The sequence below is a fragment of the Phalacrocorax carbo genome, chromosome 5, assembly GCF_963921805.1.
Source record: "Phalacrocorax carbo chromosome 5, bPhaCar2.1, whole genome shotgun sequence".
Taxonomy (NCBI): domain Eukaryota; kingdom Metazoa; phylum Chordata; class Aves; order Suliformes; family Phalacrocoracidae; genus Phalacrocorax; species Phalacrocorax carbo.
This window is the reverse complement of record NC_087517.1, coordinates 44602355-44623001: the sequence shown is the minus strand read 5'-3', so window position 1 is coordinate 44623001 and position 20647 is coordinate 44602355. Positions and strand designations below refer to the sequence as shown.

The window sequence follows — 20647 nt, the reverse complement described above, 5'->3', positions numbered from 1 at the left end:
AATATGAACTAGAAGGTTGGAATTAAATTATACAGTATGAACTATCAGTTAGTCGTGTAAAAAATGTGTTTTGCAATTTAGGAGAAACTGGAAAAAAGGCCATTTAAAACATAATGGTAAATTGAAACAGAATAAACTCAAGTTATTTCGTGGAGTAATAAACTATTTATCTCAGAACTCTGTATGTAACACTTAAGCAATGATGCAGAGAGAACTGTTAATAACTGGTGAAAGCGTAACAATTTGTATGCATACACAAATGCTACAGTCCTCAACTCATTCACAAACATGCAAAACCCAACAGATCAGCTTACAGGACCCAAACTGTACTCCATCCATGAAGCCCAAGGACAATTCTATCACCCTGATCAAGTAAAAGAAAATACTTACCAGTAATCAATGTATGATACAGGGAGTCTACACGTACATTCTAACAGCAGGCATAGTTTTGCCCTGCCATGTGATACTGCAAGTTTTTAATTTTGCAGTATCTGTAGAGCCTGTACTCTTGCTTCTCCTCCTTTTCCTGCTTCATGTGTGACATACAAGAGAGTGCATCTACCACCATTTCAGTCTCTCTCAACAGCATTGCATCTGAAAAAGAATTAGAGAGAAGGGAAAAGCAGATGGGACGGGAATGTACATGTGGACTGCACATCACGAGGAACACTGACAACTGGTAAGAAAGCTTGCTTTCTTCAAATGAGTCCACATGTACATTCTTATAGATGGTGACTCTCAGCAGTTAGCCCTGCTGTGAGATTTCCGGCAGAGGATGAGGATCCTACTGTGCAAACAAATGACTGCACTGATGCCCTACCAAAGACTGGATTCATCTTTGGATGTTTCAAGACCAGCACAGCATGACTGCAGGAAGAATGTCAGTGGCCTGCACAGCAGAAGGCTACTACACTACCAAAGGTGCCCAATGAGTGTTGGGAAGAGCTCTGTTATTCCACTTTCATGGTTTCACTGTGGATCCATATGCAACTGATATCCATTTGGATTGTTACTGTATGCCAACAGTAGAACCTCAGGATCTTCTTGTAGCGAGCAAGTCTCCCTAAAAGGCCTGGGTCTGTGAGAATAAAAACAAGAGAGTCCTCCTTGCACTACAGTCTTTAGTTATAACATCTGTTCTAGAAGCATGAAGCCTTAGGGAAAACACTAAATGGCTAAGATAAAATGCCTCTATGACCACTGTGGAAGGTATCTGCAGGCTTTTTAGAGAAACCTAATCTTTGAAGAAAACAGCATACAGCAATGTCCAATGCAAGGACCTGAATCCCCTGCTCTTCTGGGAAGGGCAATTGGCATAAAGCAAGCCAACTTTCTAGGTAAGGATGAACAAGAATCTAGACTCTAAAGGTGGTCACACAAGCATTCAAAGCACAACATTTAAATTGGAAGAAAACGTCTCATCACCAGTGTACACATTGCCATAGATCTCCAAGAGAAGAAGTTCTGCAGCAGCAGGCTGTTGTGCCATCATGTGATAGACTGAAGCCAAGTCAAACACACAGAACTGATTACTACAATAAATTTTAAGGACCAAGTGGGAATGAGGTAGTGCTATCTCACATTTGCAGTCCAAGCAAAAAGACTGAAAGCTTCACAAAGTTATTCTGTAACAACTCCTTTCACAAACCAGGCACTGAGATAAAGGAACCGGATTCCTCTGCAGTGAAGATGCATTGTGATAACTACCAGAACTTGGGCAAACGTTTGGTCAGACATGGACAGAGGAAACAATAACATCCAAGACATCTATAGACTGGAGACAAAGTAAGCATCCTGCTATTTGAGAAATCTGAACCATTTTCCCTGAACTCCTCGTAAAGATACTGCATACAGTCACAATCCAGAACTTGTAACTCTCTACGCATAAGTTCATCTTGCAGAAGCCTAAGATCTGGCACCAACTCAAGGTTTTCTGCTTGAGTGTAAGAAAGTAGCTACTGCAGCACTCTTTCTATGAACCAGGCTTTGCATGATTTGGAGCTATAGGGATATAGATCTTCTGATTTAGAGAGGGTTACTCTCCTGTCGAAGAAAGAATGTGAGAAGGATCCCTGTAAAAGAATGGAAATGTTTAGTCAGGAGGTAGCAGGGAGACAAACTTAATTGAATCTCCCAAGTGTCCATATCCAGGTCCAAGCATAATGTATAATAAACTTCCCAGATGACAGGTGACAAGGCAATCACACCCCAGTTGATGTGAAAGTTGGAGGCACAAAACAGACAGAAGAGAGGTTTGGTACTCTCCCTACCATCTTTACCAGTCCAATTTGGGGGGAAAAAAAAAAAAAAAAAGAGAAGATTGTTATGAGCCAAATACTGATTCTTAGCTATGTCAGTCCCAGACAGAAACCATGCAAAATAGCCCAAGGTGGTCAACAGGTGAGGCAAAACATCATCCCTCCAGGAGCTGCAGAGAAGATTCCAGGGGAATGCATACTAGGTTCTCTCTTAAGAGTTCCCGTGCTGTCTCTGATGAGAAGATTTCTTTGTGGATGCTTACATTTCCCTGGTGGGTCTTGTGATTGGCATTCACAGTAGATAATGAAAGTTAACAGCCAAGGCAACTGAAGAGAATGTGGCATCATGATCCTGGTGCTGAGGGGTTTGTTGAATAAGATCCCTGAAGCAGGTGAGCTCAGTGCCCTAGAACTAATAGCAAGATCTGAAGAAAAGGAGGGCAAAAGCGGACACTTTATTAATGACCTCTTAACCAGCTGGCTCCTGAATAAAGTAAGCCAGGGTTCTTCAAAGGTAATGAGATCAAAACCATTTTGCTTGACTGAACAAGTCTCAGCATGACTACTGGTTCTTGGCTAGGAGACTGCTTTCACAGCTTGTTTGAGCAAATGAAACTCGGGTATGTAGGCTCCTCTGTTATAAGATGTTTGAAAGACTTGGGCATGTAGTCACTTCCAAGACCTTAAATGTATACAATGGGGATCAGAAGATGGAACAAAGCCTTCAGGGGTGGCATCTGACTCAAATTAGGCCTTTGGTGAAAGCACAGCAGTCTAAGAAAAGGGAAAATACAAAACCAAAACCATATAAAGAACAAGACTCATCGATCAGAAAAGCAATTCAAGAGGGCAAATAACAGGAAAGGAAATGGTGGTTATGTTCTCTCCTGTATGCCAAACACCAAGTGAGAATGGACAGAGAACAACCTCCATGAATACTACACAGGAAGAAGCATAAATCTTACAAGGTAAGGCACAAATATACCCACTGTTGGAATGTACATGCAGACTCATTTGAAAATAATTCATTAATTTCCTTAAGTCATTAATTTATTTTAATTTGGCACACATCTATAAATAACTGCTAGCCTTTTTACTTTCTTCCTACTCTGGAAGCTTTTAACAGGTTCCCACCCCACCAGAGACAGGGAACAAAGTCATCGGTTATCCTCTAGAAAGAATTCTATCACATATATTCTGACTTAAGCAACATACAGAAATTTCTGCTAAAGCATACCTTCAGACCTGCAATTTTTATCATTTGGTCAAATTGAAGCTAATCTGCCCCAGATACTGATAGCCCGATGCTGATCAGAGTTTTAAAAGAGTTAATTCATTAAGTTGCCCAACTTCTGCTTAACCTGCAAGTAGCATTGCCGCTTACAACTATATTTTAAAACACCAAAAGCTATCAATTACAAGTCACATCACTTCAAGGCACTAAATGGATACACACACATAACTGTCCTCCCCTCACCCAATTGGACAAGTCACTTGACGTTTCTTACTAACGTAGAAAGTCACGGTAGTGTTGTCAATTGTCTGTCAATGGCATCCTAAACCAGAAGGGTCTATTAGATTTGCCAGACAATGCTCCAAGGCATTTGACAATGGAGAAGGTTTGTCAAAGATCCCTCTTGCTACCCAATTAAGCATTTCTCAAGGACAGGGGCATGTTTTTCATTAACAACTTACATAAAAGAGGAAGGTGAAATTGTTTACTCACAAACATATAGATAATTCTTCCAACACCACATGGCAGACTTGAACCTCCCACTGAGCAAATGCGCTATCGGTGATTAACCAAGTAGGCTTACAGCTGTAATAGTTGAATATGAAGAGCAGCTTAAGTTACAACACAGCTGTAGGCTGCTTTGTGCCGTAGAGTAGTTAAGCACACTCTGCCCAGAGACCAAGCCTACAGCAAAGCCAAGAGGATCCCCATGTGATAAATTGATCCAAAGAAAGATTTTAATCAATCCTGCATCAAATACCACTTTCCTGAACTCTCAAAAACTGGACTAACATCCAGTTCAACTTCAGTTGGTTCACCAAAGGATCCATGACTACCTGAAGGGCATGCAAACTTGTTCCATCCATGTTCCTGTGACTAACCCATAATTCTAAGTAGAGGACTGGGAGCACAGCCAAATTTCAGTGGCATTTGAGGAGGACTTCAGTAGTCTTAACAGCCAAACCAGATAGCAGTAGTAGTCCATGCCATCTGTATTCTAGTTGAAGTGGAAAAACAACCATTCTGTTGAGACACAGAAGCCAACTGCAGCTGACTGTCTTCTGTGTCTTTGCAGACAAGTTTAACAACCTGAATTTGAACATTCAGATGAAGCAATTCAGGAGCCATTAAGTCCGATTAGGTCACCATACTTTTTTTTTCATCACACTCATCTTTTCACATTGAGGCCATGCAACAACACATAGTCATTATCCTCAATGGCCTGCCTTTACAACCTTACTTCCTGAAGTGTTAAGTTGAAGCAGAAGTCGTTTTACGATAAATTACCTGGCCCACCTATCTTGACTCAGATCTGTGATGCTTTAGTATGCTCATAAGGACCATAAGCAGAAAAGAGAGATGGTGATATAATGGTAACTGCCAGAGTAAAGAGGAGACAAGGATTTTTCACAGACCCACCCAGATACCACCTGCCTGGAGAAGGGCTGGCATACTGAACTCTAACAGGATCTGCTGAACACGTACGGTTCTATGAACACATCTAGGAATGTATTAAAACCCTCCTGCTGGCCACAAAGCCCTGGCTCCCAGAAAAACATTTTTACTATCTTCCCTTGTCTATCTACCTAGAAGATCAGAATTGAGATGTTCAGTTTTCTGCAATTAAAGTAAACAGGTTGGACATGAATCCCCACAGAAAGGACTCCTTTCCCTTTATTTTGGTATGAAGTGCAGAGCTTCTTCTCAGTCTTTTATTGGTAGCAGGAGGAAGCTCTGAATGTGAATTTAAGTTCAGTAAGGATAACTGAACCTCCAAACTTATTGGTTGCAAAGTGCTTCTGGGAGTAATGAGGAAAGTGAAACAAGATCAGTGCCACTTGCTACATGATGGCTAAAATTTTTTATCAGCAGACTGGAAAGGTGTCTGCCTCCTCTTAGTAATAATGAGGACCTTGATGTACTGAGAAGAGGTGGTTGCTGAAATAGCACAAGATGGCTCTTCCCTTCATCTTTACCTTGAGTAAAAGCTCTACAGAGAGAAGGGCTTTGGAACCACAGCTCAGCAAGTCATGAGGTTTATAACAGGACTAAGAACAGCAAAGCCACAGGTACCAAGGGCATGACCATGACCAGAAGCAGTCAGGTGCTTTGCTCACTACAGAGTAAACCTGAAAGGGTAAGAATTAAAAAAAAAAAAAATCCTCCGTTCCAAGCACACCCAGACCAGGTTGGGACAGGTCTTGAAGCTAGTGGTACCTAGTGGTACCAGGGAACATTACGCTACCAACCTAGATGTGGCAGTCTTCACTTCTGGAGTAAAGGGCACTAAGTGGTCTTTCAGAACACAGATCCCAGACACTGACCACAGCCTTAGGTCTGGTTTGGCATCCTAAGTTTATTAATCTTCTTCAGAGTGCTTTCCTCTCCAAATAACACATGACTCAGCAGCCTAGCCTCAAAAGAGAGCACCAGGAAAATAGAATGAGCACTCATTCCAGTGCTCAGTCACCTCACAACAGAAAGTTTTTTCTTCTGTTCAGAGGGAAGCTTATGTGTTTCAGTTTGTGTCCATTGACTCTTGTTCTGTCATGGGACACCACTGAAGAGAGCCTGACCCGGTCTTCTCTATAACCTCCCTTTGTACATATTGATGACATCCCCCGAGCCTTCTCTTTTACAGGCTGAACAGTCCCAGCTCTATCAGCTTCTCCTCATGTGCTGAGATGCTCCTGTCCCTTAGTCACCTTATTGACCCTTCACTGGACTCACTTCAGTAGCTCCATCTCTCTCTTTTACTGGGGAGGCCAGATACAGACACAGTATTCCAGCTGTGGCCTAACCAGTACTGATCAGAGGGGAAGGATCACCTTCCTTGACATGCTGGCAACACTCCTCCCAGTGTACCATTAGCCGCCTTTGCTGCAAGGGCACATTATGATTCATGTTCAACTTGGTGGCCACTGTGAACCCCAGGGCCCTTTCTGCAAAGCCGCTCTCCAAACAGTTGGTTCCCAGCATGTCCTGGTGCATGGGGTTATTCCTCCTCAGGGGGCAGGATGCTGCATTTCTTCTTCTGAACTTCATGAGGTTCCTGTCAGACCATTCCCTCAGCCTGTCCACATCCCTCTGGATGGCAGCACAACCTGCTGGTGTTATCAGTCATTTCTCCCAGCTTTGTGCCACCTGCAAACTTGCTGAGGATACACTCTGCCCCATCACCTAGATCATTAATCACAGGATCACAGAATGGCAGGGGTTGGAAGGGTCCTCTGGAGATCATCTTGTCCAACTCCCCTGCTTGAGCAGGTACACCTAGAGCAGGGGGTACAGGACTGCGTCCAGGCAGGTTTTGAGTATTTCCAGAGAAGGAGACTCCACAACCTCTTTGAGCAGCCTATTCTACTGCTCTGTCACCCTCACAGTAAGGAAGTTTTTCCTCATATTCAGGTGGAACTTCCTGTGCTCCACCTTGCACCCATTACCACTTGTCCTGTCATTGGGCACTACTGAAAAGAGTCTGGCCCCATCATCCTCTTGACACCCACCCTTCAGATATTTATAAGTATTGACAAGATCTCCCCTCAGTCTTCTCTTCTTCAGGCTGAACATACCCAAGTCTCCCAGTCTTTCCTCATAAGGGAGACGCTCCAGTCCCCTGACCTTCTTCATAGCTCTCCGCTGGACTTGCTCAAGCAGTTCCACATCCTTCTTAACTGGGGGGCCCAGAACTGGACGCAGTACTCCAAATGTGGTCTCACTAGGGCTGAGTAGAGGGAGAGAATAACCTCCCTTGACCAGCTGCTGGTCCCACTCCTTTTAATGCATCCCAGGATACCATTGGCCGCCTTGGCCACAAGGGCACATTGTTGGCTCATGGTCACCTTGTTGTCCATCAGCACTCCAAGGTCCTTCTCAACAGAGATGCTTTCTAGCAGATCAACCCTCAACCTGTACTGGTGCATGGGGTTGTTCCTCCCCAGGTGCAGGACCTTGCACTTGCATTTGTTGAATTTCATGAGGTTCCTGTTGGCCCAGCTCTCCAGCCTGTCAAGGTCTCGTTGGATGGCAGCACAGCCTGCTGGTGTATCAGCCACTCCTCCCAGCTTGGTATCATCTTTGAACTTGCTGAGGTTACACTCTATCCCTTCATCCAGGTCACTGATGAGTATATTGAACATTCATGATGATGCTGAAGCCAGTATTGAGCCTCGGGCTACACAGCTAGTTTCTGGCTTCCAACCAGACTTTGTGCCACCAACTGCCACCCTCTGGGCCTGGTCGTTCAGTTAGTTTTCAGTCCACCTCCCTGTCTGCTCTTCCACCTTATAATTCATCAGCTTCTCTGTGAGGATCTAACAGAGGGCAGTGTCCAAAACTCGACCAAAGTCAAGGTGGACAGTATCCACTGCTCTCCCTTTATCTACTAAGCCAGTCACTTTATTGTAGAAGGCAATCAGGTTGGTCAAGCACGACTTCTCCTTGGTAACTGCATGCTGACTACTTCTGATGACTTCCTTGTTCTCCACGTGCCAGAGAAAATGATTTCCAGAATTAGTTATTCCATCACCTTCCCAGGCTTTGAGGTGAGGCTGACCAGCCTGCAGTTCCCTGGGTTCTCCTTCTTGCCCTTCTTGAAGACAGGAGTGACGTTTGCTTTCCTCCACCCCTCAGGCACTTCTCCCAGTTGCCAGTCATTGAAATATTGAGAGTGGCCTCATAGTGACATCAAACAGCTCCCTCAGCACTCACAGGTGAACCCCATCAGGGCCCATAGACTTGTGCATGTGCTGTTCGCTTAAGTATTCCTTAACTTCATCTCTTCTACCAAGGTTATGTCCTCTTTATTCCAGACTCTCCCCCAGGTCTCCAGTGTCTAGGATTTCTGAAAACCAGTCTGGATGGTAAAGACCAACGTGAAGAAGGCACTGAGTATCTCAAGCCTCTTCCGTGTCCTGTGTCACTAGATTCTCTGCCTCATTCAGCAGCAGGCCCACATTTTCCCTTGTATTTACAGTCCTTCTTGTTGCCTTTATCATACCTCCCCAATTCAATTCCAACTGGGCTTTGGCTTTCCTTACCCCATCTCTGCATGTGCAGATCGTGTCTCTGTATTCCTTTCAGGTTACTTACCCCTGCTTTCACCTTCTGTATATTTCCTTACTATGTATGGTTTCTGCCATGAGCTCCTTGTCCATCCCTGCAGGACTCCTGGCGTTTTTTCCCAACTTCCAGCTCTTTGGGATGGACTGCTCTTGATGTTGGAGGAGGTGATCCTTGAATATTAAACAGCTTTCTTTTGAGCCCCTCTCCCCTTCAGGGCCTTATCCCATGAGACTCTACCAAGCAGATCCCTGAAGAGGCTGAAGTCCACTCTCCTGAAGTGCAACATTATGATCTTGCGTTTGCCATGCCCTGTCCTCTCAGGATCTTGAACTCTACTATCTCATGGTCACTGTAGCCTTCAACGTTCACATGCCCAGTGAGTGCCTTCTCAATTGTGTCTATGAGGTCCAGCAAACACCCTCTCCTCATTGGCTCCTCTATCACTTGGGTCACAAATTTGTCATTGATGATCCCTAGGAACATCCTGGATGCTTATGCCCTGTCATGTTGTCTCTCCAGCACACACTGAGGTGGCTGAAGTACCCCATGAGGACGAGGACCTGCAAATGTTTCTAGCTTTCTAGCTGTCTGCAGATGGCCTCATGCACTTGTTCTTCCTGGTCAGGCAGTCTATAGCAGACATCAACTACAACATCACCCATACTGGTCTGCTCTTTAATCCTTACCTATAAGCTCTGAGCTGGCTCCTCATCCATCCTTAGGTGAGCTCCCTCACATTAAAAAAAACCAAACCCCTGTTCTCTCCCATCCTTTCTAAAGAGACAGCATCCCACCACATCTCTGTGATCCCAGGTATGTGAATGTGTCCAGAGGAGGGCAACAAGCTGGTGACAGGGCTGGAAGGCATGTCCTGTGAGGAGCAGCTGAGGACTCTGGGTTTCTCTCATTTGGAGAAAAGGAGGCTGAGGGGCAACCTCATTGCTCTCTGCGGCTTCCTGACGAGGGGACATGGAAAGGGAGGCTATGGTCTCTTCTTCCTGGTATCCAGGACAGGATGAATGGGCATAGTTCAAAGCTGCACCAGCAGAGGTTTAGACTGGACATTAGGAAGCATTTATTTACTGAGAAGGTGGTCATACCCTGGAACAGGCTTCCTAGAGAGGTGGTTGATGCCCCAAGCCTGTCAGTGTTTGAGAGGCCTTTGGGCAATGCCCTTAATAACATGCTTTAACTTTTGGTCAGCACTGAAGTGGTCAGGCAGCTGGACTACATGATCGTTGTAGGTCCCTTCCAAATGAAATATTTGATTCTATTCTATTAATATGTGGACTATCACTCCTGGATTAAAGATTGACTTTCTTACTAAAATTTTTGTTTTGTTCTGCTATATTTGTTATCACATAGCTGTATGTTAGCACTATGCTAAGTAAACAATAACACAACTCTGCCAACCAGCCAAAAGCATCTGCCCATACCAAAACCTATGGTCATTGAAATTTATCATTGATTAATCTCTACTGAAACAGTGAATAATCTAGTTGAGACAGTACTTAATTGTTATGTGTTTAAGTAATGCATTAAAACATCCTTGATGGTATTTAACCTTTGACATTTTTATTTACTTCATCAGCACTAGTGTAATAGCAAAAATAACTTATGTGCAGTATGCTTAAACCTACATGAAATGCTTTCCTACCTCCAGGCATAATCTGACCAACATCCTGTACAGTTAACACGGACAACTTCTCTTCTGTATCCACTCTTATCACACCAAAACTCAGACAATTCATAGATAACACTGCTTTTCCTGGAGGAGGCCCACCCAGTTCTGGAGGTCTGAAAAACAGAAAGTCAAATCAGATGTGAATCAACAGACCAATAGCAATATGGTCATCAAAAACACTGTGCAAGTCTCTCAGGCCCGTTAAGGTTAAGAGAAATAATGGTCTCTCATTTTAAATAAACAAGAGTTCAAGACTGGTAATATATTTTAACTAGATGAAAAAAGAGCCAGAACAAAACTTCACATAGCTTCCGCTCTGTTAGAAGAGAGGATTTAGTTCTATGATAGGCAAAAAAGCGTCAAGAATCAGCATTCAAAGGCTAAATTTTCTAAACACCAGGAAAAATTAGTAAGTGTCTGGGGGACTTGGCACTTCTTACTCTGAGGAGAATTGCCTGAGGACCAGCAACTCCATTTTGTGTAACTGTTCAACTTTCAGGACGGAACAGAACAAAAGATTCCAGGTGCTGTTGTAAAACAACAGTTCTTTAAGTAAATTTTTTTAAGTTGGGAAATGTCAGTTCTCCCACCAGGGAAAGTACTCCAAGAATCTCAAACTTTTTTGTTTTGTGTTTTCTTGAAATTCATTTTCTGAAAAAGCATATTTTGATCAAAACCACTGTCAAAAAATTCCAGCATATTCCATCTACACATCTACTCATAATTAAAGTATTTGCTTTTTTTCAGAGCATCCCTTGCTATGTCCAGAAAGTAAACTGTATTTTTCAGGCCAGTTACAAATATTTTTTCTTTCTTTAGCCTTCTGCTTACAAGATATTGTTTATAAACAACTACTCGAATATTCAGCATCTTCTTTGTCCCAAATAAGTAACAGTCTTGATTTTGGGGGCATTTTATAAAGGTCTTCCAGCAACATCAGTGATGACAAGACCTCGCTTTCCCAAGCAGTAAAAAAAACCCAAACCAACAAACAGAACACCACACAAAAAACCCCCACAAACCAAACCACAAACAAAACAAAAAAACCACCTTATCACTGACTACTTTAAAAAATTATGAAACTTTAAAAAAAAAGTTTTAAAGAAGTCACCCATCCTTCAGTGAAGGGGATAACCTGTGAGCCTCAGACTTCCTCTGGCCAGGTCTTTGGGCATCTTTATGTGGGTAAGCATCTGTTCTGACTACCATTTTAACACCAGATACACTTCAAGGGTCAAGAAATGCTTCCGTTCACTTCTCAGAAAAGAGAATTACCTGCGAATAGCAACAGTTAGTGCCTCTGAAGAACTAGCACAGGGACAGATTACTTCTGGTCTCAAACCCCTGGATTGAAATACGTTCAGGAATGCATCACAGGAAGATATTGACCCTAAAAAGAACAATCATACAATTGGAAACTTTGCCAAGGCCAAGAAAGCTTGAGCGGCAGGATTTCGAAGTCTATGCTTACTCTCAGCTCAGCTATACAAATATGGCTGCATCCGTGCACAAAACCAATATACTTTCAAACAATCTAAAAGACATTCCAGCATATTATTAGATGTTAGATTTGGAGAGTAAACTCCCAGTGGTTAACAAATAATTCACTGTAAGAAATTCACAACTACATATTCTCTTTCTCTGGTAGCACTCCTTAATAATTAATATCATGGCAAGTCCTTCAGTGGTCAGAGTATCTTGTCACTGATCATAACAGTATCTGTTGGCTTCCTATATAGCTCCTATATGAGTGTTTCTTATAGCGGTCACAGAACCAGACCATTTAGAAATTAACATCAAATACTTTGACGTATCTTCACTTCAGTTCAGTTCAGAACTCTACGAGGCCTTTAGCATTCAGCCCAAAATGCAAGAGGATATCTCATCACCTACAGCTTTGTATTTTATAGTTGTGGAATTGCAGCACATAATGCAAACCACCAAACTCCACTGGTTATACTACATCCTAGGTATAATTTCATGTCAATTCATGTAACAGTACAGCACTGATGAAAAGATGAAGTTAAAAAAATTAATTTGCACAGCTATATATAGCTAAGTGCAAACAAAATGAAAAAGCATTGCCATCGCTAGCATACAGTAGTATTTTACTACAGAATGAATTGCCTAACTTTCTAAGCATCAGCTCCGAAACAGTGCTTACAACAAATATAATCTTAGTAAGACCACTTCAAGCTTTCATCTTCCGCCATCATGACTTGCTGACCTCTCATCATGCAACTCCAAGGAATCTGAAATACTATTGATTTTCTGGTGTACGAGAACAGCAAAATTAAGCAACTAAGATATATTCTTGCCTGTTGCAAAACAAAACAAAAAAACCCCCCGCTGCTTTGTCAAATTACTGTAAACCACCACCAAATGATTGACAGAAAAAGGCAGGAACCTACCGCATACTCTAGTTAATAGTTGTCGTGGTTTTGTGTTAAGGCTGTGACTGTTCCCATTTTTATGTCTTTGCACATGACTGAGACAAGCCCTAGAGGCATGTACAGAATCAGACACACTGCAACTCAAAGATTTTATGTCTACATGCAACACATGAGCAACTACTTTGAAACTGGCATTATGATTTACTTGAAATTTAAAAAGCCTCTTTCAAATTACATTACCAACTATTCTTTATATAAAGAATAGATCCTTCAGAACATTTTCTATGAAAGTTTCACTCCAGTGTCCTTGGCAATGAAATACTGCTGCTGTTTTGCTGAAGATGAACTATAGCCAGTGCTGCTGAGCTGTTCCTACAGTGCAGACCCAGAGTTCTGTGATTTACAGTGTGCTTTAGTTCATCTTAGACTCACACTCAGAAAATGCATCCATACTCACACGGGTTAGCTCCATCTGCCACTATTAACATTCGTAAAGAGCTCAGACTGACATCTCTCTGATCCCTCTGAGCCAAAAGTGACCAGTGCATATCACGGGATTTTACTACTGCTACACGGGCTGAAAATAAAAAAATAATTAGGGTGCATGTGCAGAACAAAATAAGGACCAATTATAAAATTATATAAATATTTTTGTGTATTTACATGAATTTATGAAATAAATTACAAACATAGGAAACAAATACAAATGCCAAACATTAAATTACTGACATGTGTATACTCAATGTCTCCAGACAGACTTGATTATAGAATTTAAACCTTTATTGTAAATTCAAATACTGAGATGAGGAATACAGTTTCCTTAAAGATCTGTCAGAGAAGCCATCAAGATTACTCATCAATGAACCTATCAGTCCATATAATACTGGAGCACCCAATTGCTAAAGCTGTGTCAAAAAAAGTCAGCTGGATAAAACAGCAATGGCCTCAACCCATGCAGGTCTTTTATACAAACAAATTTATTTACATTTTGTTTTGCTTTGGGTTTTTTAATCATCAGAGATGGGTTAAGTAGAAATAGTTTAAGGTTACCTTTGTATGAGCAGACTTTCTGTATCCAGGAAAGTGGATTAACCTTCATTAATGCATAGGGAATACTGATGACATGCATCCTGTTCATAACACTCTGAGAAAAAAAAATATAAAAAGAACTTTAAAGTGTCTCAAATACACTTTTAGTATACAGCATGTACCGATACTTAAAATCATCACAGGTACAGCATGACTCTTACATTTAACTGTTAGAGAAAACTATGTGTATAGTCAGAAAAAACATAAGCTATGCCTGTGCAGTCTGTTACTGAAAAACTAACACATTACCCTGAAAAATACAAATACTGAAATATAAATAGTTTGAGAGAGTTTGACTTCATTCTGATACCAATACTCTACCCCTGAGAGAAGCAACTTGCTACAGGTTTTTTCATTCATTCAAATACTCACTGTTAATACTCCATGCCAAAGGCCAGCATCTCTTTTGAAATCCAAGACATTTGTTAGTGTTTCAGCTGAAAGCGAAGGAAAAACTATCAGAATTTTTATGAGAACTCAATATATTTGTTAAAGCAACTATGAAACTTCCAACACCAGCCTGTCTGCATGGCACACCAGTCTGCACTGTTAGAGCAGCTACAGCTGTAATCAGCAGCATTCAAAGCTCTTCAAAGAGATCCAAGCTACCCAAATGGTCTCTAGAATCAGTCTAAGAAAGTTCCCTCAATTTCTGCTGGCAGGGCTCCTCTAATTCTGCTTGTGGACATTTCCAACTGGCCCTCTTACGATTTCATAAAGTGGCCAGTGCATTCAAAAGGCATCAGGGAGAACAGAACAGATTTGTAGCGAAGTTGTTTTCAAGAGGATGAAAAATCAATATAACTCTTACCACCAACTAACAAATTTATGAAGATTGAAAAATCCAAACCCTTGAATAAAATCAATACAGAACATAGGTTAAAAAAAAAATTAATACACATGGATTATGATTTCACAAGTGGCTTCTTACTTTCCTTCACATATCACATTGATTATAAATGAGGACATTTGTCTTTCCCTTTGCAATGAAAGCTACCAAGTTCTTTTAAAACTACTAAACATGATTTTGCAACATAAATTGTCTGAATATTCAAAGCTATGAGTATCATTTCGAAGTTGGACCTATCTAACTTACTGTCGTGGTTGAGCCCCAGTCAGCAACTAAACACCACGCAGCTGCTCGCTCACTCCCCCCACCCCCGTGGGATGGGGGAGAGAATGGGAAGAGCAAAAGCAAAAATACTTGTGGGTTGAGATAACAGTTTAATAATTAAAATAAAATAATAATTATTATAATAAAATTATTATAATAATGATTATTATAATGATTATTATAATAATGATGATTATTATAATAATAACAAAGGAAAAGGGAAAAAAATAAAACCCACAAATGACACAACCGCTCACCACCTGCTGATTGGCGCTGCCCATCCCCGAGCCGTGATTGCTGCCTGCCTCCCCCAGCCAGCTCCTCCCAGTTAACATACTGGGCATGATGTTACATGATATGGAATATCCCTTTGGCCAGTTTGAATCCACTCTCTTAGCTGTGCCCCCTCACCTCCTGGCTTCTTGTACACCTGGCAGAGCATGGGAAGCTAGAAGAGTCCTTGACTAGTACAAGCACTACCCAGCAGCAACCAAAACATCTGTGTGTTATCAACATTGTTTTCATACTAAGTCCAAAGCACAGAACTGTGCCAGCTGCCGTGAAGAAAATGAACTCCATCCCAGGTAAAACTCTGACAGTATCCACCCCTTATTCCATACCATTTACATCATGCTCAGGTCCCATACTATCCAATACAACTTCAATAACCCCTACCTGCCTTCTCATCCTTTAATAAAATATACTGATTTCATTTATCATTCCCCTAGTCTACAGACCACCCCTGTAAAATGTCCATTTAGTCCATGACTTTGGGTTCCATCTATTGTACGAGTCTTTCAGGGCTGGAGAGATGTTATGTGTGGTGTTGGATTGTTGCATGCTGAAGTCAGTCCTTCTTTCATCACCACTGCACTGTTAGTCCTTGTTCTATCACTGCTGCACTTTGCTTGGTTCGATGAAAGTTCATTTTTTTTATTAATTTGGGAGATTCCCACAATGATACCATTGATATGGCATATAGCAACCATAGTAGTTATGACATACAACATTATATAGCAACTAACAGCATATGCCATTCAGTCATTGGTTGTTTTCACCCAAAATCAAACCCCCTTGAGGCACACATTGGACTCCTCCATCCTCCCACATCACCCACCAAGTACACCTAGATCATCGAGCAAACACAATCCCACGAATGGGTTTGCCTTTGCCCGAGGCAGGAAGAACCCAGACTGTTTTCCCCAGCATATTTTTTACATGCACTACAGGGGCTTTATCCCCTTCCACAGTACATAAGGGTATGACTGGGTAGGGCCAGCTCAACTGGCAGGTTTGTGGGAGTGTAATATAGTCAATTTGCCAAGCCTGCCCGTACTTATATTTCAGCCATCATCCCCCATACTGCAGAGACTTTACCCACTTTGCTTGCTTGATTGCAGCGCATGTTTCACATTCATGGATGACCTGTGCAAGATTGTCCATGGTCAAGCCCACCCCTCGATTATGAGCCCACCTGTATGTTGCATCTCTCCCTTGATGGCCTGAGGTGTCATGGGCCCACCGAGCTAGAAATAGTTCACCCTTATGTTGCCAGTCCAGATCCACCTCAGCCACTTTAATCTTGGCAACCTGATCCACCTGCTGGTTGTTTCGATGTTCTTCAGTGGGGACGTGAGCATCCACATGACATACCTTTACAACCAGGTTCTCTACCCAGGCAGCAAAATCTTGCCACAATGTGGCAGCCCAGATGGGTTTGCCTCTGCGCTGCCAGTTACTCTGCTTCCATTGCTGTAATGAACCCCACAGGGCATCTGCCCCACGGTCCATGATCACTTCCAAGATTCCTGGGTGACTGGGGTTTCCTACTCGAGCCCGCTGGGTGATCAGTGCAACACATTTACTCCATGTAGCATCAGTCGCATGGTGTGAAAGGGGATGTTTCCTTTGAACATCCAGCCCAGCACTGGCAGTCGGGGTGCCAGGAGCAACTGTGCTTCAGTACCAACCACTTCTGAAGCAGCTCGAACCCCTTCATATGCTGCCAATATCTCTTTTCAGTTGGAGTATAGCGGGCTTCGGACCCTCTGCATCCCCGACTCCAAAACCCTAGGGGTCGACCTTGGGTTTCCCCTGGCACTTTCTGCCAGAGGCTCCAGGTAGGGCCATTCTCCCCGGCTGTGGTATAGAGCATATTTTTTACATCTTGTCCTGCCCAGACTGGCCCAAGAGCTACTGCATGAACTATTTCCTGTTTAATTTTTTGAAAGGCTTGTTGTTGCTCAGGGCCCCGTTTGAAATCGTTCTTCTTCCGGGTCACTTGATAGAGAGGGCTTATGATCAGACTGTAATTTGGAATATGCATTCTCCAAAAACCCACAATGCCCAAGAAAGCTTGTGTTTCCTTTTTGCTAGTTGGTGGAGACATGGCTGCTATTTTGTTGATCACATCCACTGGAATCTGACAACGTCCATCTTGCCATTTGATTCCTAAGAACTGAATCTCTTGTGTGGGTCCCTTCACCTTACTTTGTTTTATGGCAAAACCAGCTTTCAGAAGGACTTGGACTATTTTCTCTCCTTTCTCAAAAACTTCTTCTGCTGTGTTGCCCCACACGATGATGTCATCAATGTACTGAAGGTGTTCTGGAGCTCCACCTTGTTCCAGTGCATTATGGACCAGTCCATGGCAAATGGCAGGACTGTGTTTCCACCCCTGGGGCAGTCGATTCCAGGTGTACTGGACACTCCTCCAAGTGAAAGCAAACTGTGGCCTGCACTCTGCTGCCAGAGGGATTGAGAAGAATGCATTAGCGATATCAGTTGTGACATACCACCTGGCTGCCTTTGACTCCAGTTCATATTGAAGTTCTAGCATGTCTGGCACAACAGCACTCAATGGTGGAGTGACTTCATTCAGACCACAATAGTCTACTGTTAGCCTCCACTCTCCATTGGACTTCCACACTGGCCATATGGGACTGCTGAAAGGTGAGTAAGTCTTGCTGATCACTTCTTGGCTCTCCAGTCGGTAAATGGATGGGAATCAGGGAGTCTCGGTTGGTGCGATATTGCCACCGGTGCGCTGTTGTGGTGACAGTTGGTACCTGTTGTTCTTTGACCCTCAGCAACCCCACAACAGAAGGGTCCTTCAAGAGGCCAGGCAAGCTAGACAGCTGTTTAATTCTCTCCGTCTCAAAGGCAACTACACCAAAAGCCCACCTGTACCTTTTGGGCCCTTGAAATACCCTCTCCTCAGGTAGTCTATGCCGAGGATGCACGGAGCCTCTGGGCCAGTCACAATGGGGTGCTTTTGCCACTCATTCCCTTTTAGGCTCACTTTGGCCTCCAATGCAGTTCGCTATTGGGATCCCCCTGTCACTCCAGCAATGCTGATGGGTTCTGCCCCTTTATAGTTTGATGGCATTAAGGTGCACTGTGCACCAGTGTCCACTAAAGCTTTATACCCATGTGGGTCGGAATGTGCCAGGCCATTGGATCCACACAGTCCAGTAAACCCAGATACCCCTTTCCTCCACCTGGCTGGAGACAGGGCCCCTCTAGTATTGATCAAGGCATTCACACAATGCACTTCCTGTAAATGGGAATCAAGAATCTCTCTAATTAAGCTCAGAAATAAAATCAGCACTTTTACTCCTCTGTCTGGTGACCTGCTCACTGGCAACTGGAGCAGCAGCTTTCCTGGAAGAACCTCCCTGAGTGATTGTTCTTCCTCACAGTTCACGTACCCATGCCTCTAGGGTTGAGGTGGGTTTTCCATCCCACCTTATCATGTCCTCTCTGTGGTCATGCAGGTAAAACCACAGGGTGCCCTGTGGCATATACCCTCTCTCTTGAGCAATGGAGGCTTACTCCTAATGGCTGAGATACTGGTCCGTACCAGTATCTGGGAAACTATAGGCCAGTCAGCCTCACCTCTATCCCTGGAAAGGTGGTGAAGCAGTTCATCCTGGAGGTCATCTGCAGGCACGTAGAGGGCAAGAAGGTTATCAAAAGTAGTCAGCATGGGTTCACTAAGGGGAGATCATGCTTGACCAACCTGATAGCCTTCTACAATGGCATGACTGGCTGGGTCGACGAAGGGAGAGCAGTGGATGTTGTCTATCTCAACTTCAGTAAGGCATTTGACACTGTCTTCCATAGCCTCCTCACAGGCAGGCTAAGGAGGTGTGGGTTGGATGAGTGGACAGTGAGGTGGGTAGAGAACTGGCTCAACAACAGAACTCAGAGGGTCGTGATCAATGGAGCAGAGTCTGGATGGAGGCCTCTAACTAGTGGTGTTCCCCAGGGGTCCATGCTGGGTCCAGTCCTGTTCAACATACTTCATCAATTATCTGGACGAAAGGATAGAGCGTTCTGTCAGCACGTTCGCTGATGATACAAAACTGGGAGGAGCGGCTGATACACCAGAAGGCCGTGCTGCCATCCAACGAGACCTGGACAGGCTGGAGAGCTGGGCCAACAGGAACCTCATGAAATTCAACAAATGCAAGTGCAAGGTCCTGCACCTGGGGAGGAACAACCCCATGCACCGGTACAGGCTGGGGGTTGATCTGCTAGAAAGCATCTCTGTTGAGAAGGACCTTGGAGTGCTTGATGGACAACAAGGTGACCATGAGCCAACAATGTGCCCTTGTGGCCAAGGCGGCCAATGGTATCCTGGGATGCATTAAAAGGAGTGGGACCAGCAGCTGGTCAAGGGAGGTTATTCTCTCCCTCTACTCAGCCCTAGTGAGACCACATTTGGAGTACTGCGTCCAGTTCTGGGCCCCCCAGTTAAGAAGGATGTGGAACTGCTTGAGCAAGTCCAGCGGAGAGCTATGAAGAAGGTCAGGGGACTGGAGCGTCTCCCTTATGAGGAAAGACTGGGAGACTTGGGTATGTTCAGCCTGAAGAAGAGAAGACTGAGGGGGGATCTTGTCAATACTTATAAATATCTGAAGGGTGGGTGTCAAGAGGATGATGGGACTAGGCTCTTTTCAATAGTGCCCAATGACAGGACAAGTGGTAATGGGTGCAAGGTGGAGCACAGGAAGTTCCACCTGAATATGAGGAAAAACTTCCTTACTGTGAGGGTGACAGAGCTGTGGAATAGGCTGCCCAGAGAGGTTGTGAAGTCTCCTTCCCTGGAGACATTCAAAACCTGCCTGGACGCAGTCCTGTGCCCCCTGCCATAGGTGTACCTGCTCAACCAGGAGGGTTGGACAATGTTGTAGTTTAGCCGGAAACTCAGCCCCACACAGCCGCTTGCTCACTCCCCCACCGGTGGGATGGGGGAAGAGAATCAGAAGGGTAAAGCTCATGGGCTGAGATAAGAACAGTTTAATAATTAAAATAAAACAACAGCAACAAAAATGCAATGGGAAGGAAAACAAATGAGAGGCGCAAAACCTGGGGGTAAGGAGTGGAATGAACCACCAAAACAAACCGCACCTGACGCAGTCGCTCAGCACCTGCCGACCTGACACCGCCAGTCCCCGAGCCGCAACTGCCTCCCCTCACGCCAACTGCCCCCATTAATATACTGGTCATGGCGTCACATGGTAGGGAATGAATATCCCATTGGCCAGTCGGGGTCAGCTGCCCCAGCCATGGCCTCACCCTTCCCAGCCTCCCGCTGACGCAGCAGAGCGCGGGAAGCTGGAAAGGTCCCCGACCACCACAGGCACCACAGTGAAGAGAATTAACCCCTTCTCAGCCAAAACTAGCACAGAGAAGATGATCTCCGGAGATCCCTTCCAACCCCTACCATTCTCTGATTCTGTACCGGTGGGGAGCAGGACATATCCTCTTTGAGTTGCTGAACCTTCTGGGGCATTTTCTCCACAG

At 43.9% G+C, this 20647-nt stretch overlaps 1 protein-coding gene across 9 annotated transcripts in view; it reads right to left on the bottom strand.

Moving 5' to 3' along the window:
* DIP2A (disco interacting protein 2 homolog A) overlaps positions 1 to 20647 on the bottom strand; it is a 131455-nt gene that overhangs the window by 31752 nt on the left and 79056 nt on the right. For all 9 annotated transcript variants that reach the window (XM_064452255.1, XM_064452259.1, XM_064452256.1 and 6 more), the window contains 5 exons: positions 14095 to 14159; positions 13684 to 13777; positions 13091 to 13210; positions 11516 to 11630; positions 10214 to 10353 (listed from right to left, as the gene is read on the bottom strand). In XM_064452255.1, coding sequence (XP_064308325.1) covers positions 10214 to 10353; positions 11516 to 11630; positions 13091 to 13210; positions 13684 to 13777; positions 14095 to 14159 — 534 coding nt within the window. The remainder of the gene's footprint in view (positions 1 to 10213; positions 10354 to 11515; positions 11631 to 13090; positions 13211 to 13683; positions 13778 to 14094; positions 14160 to 20647) is intronic.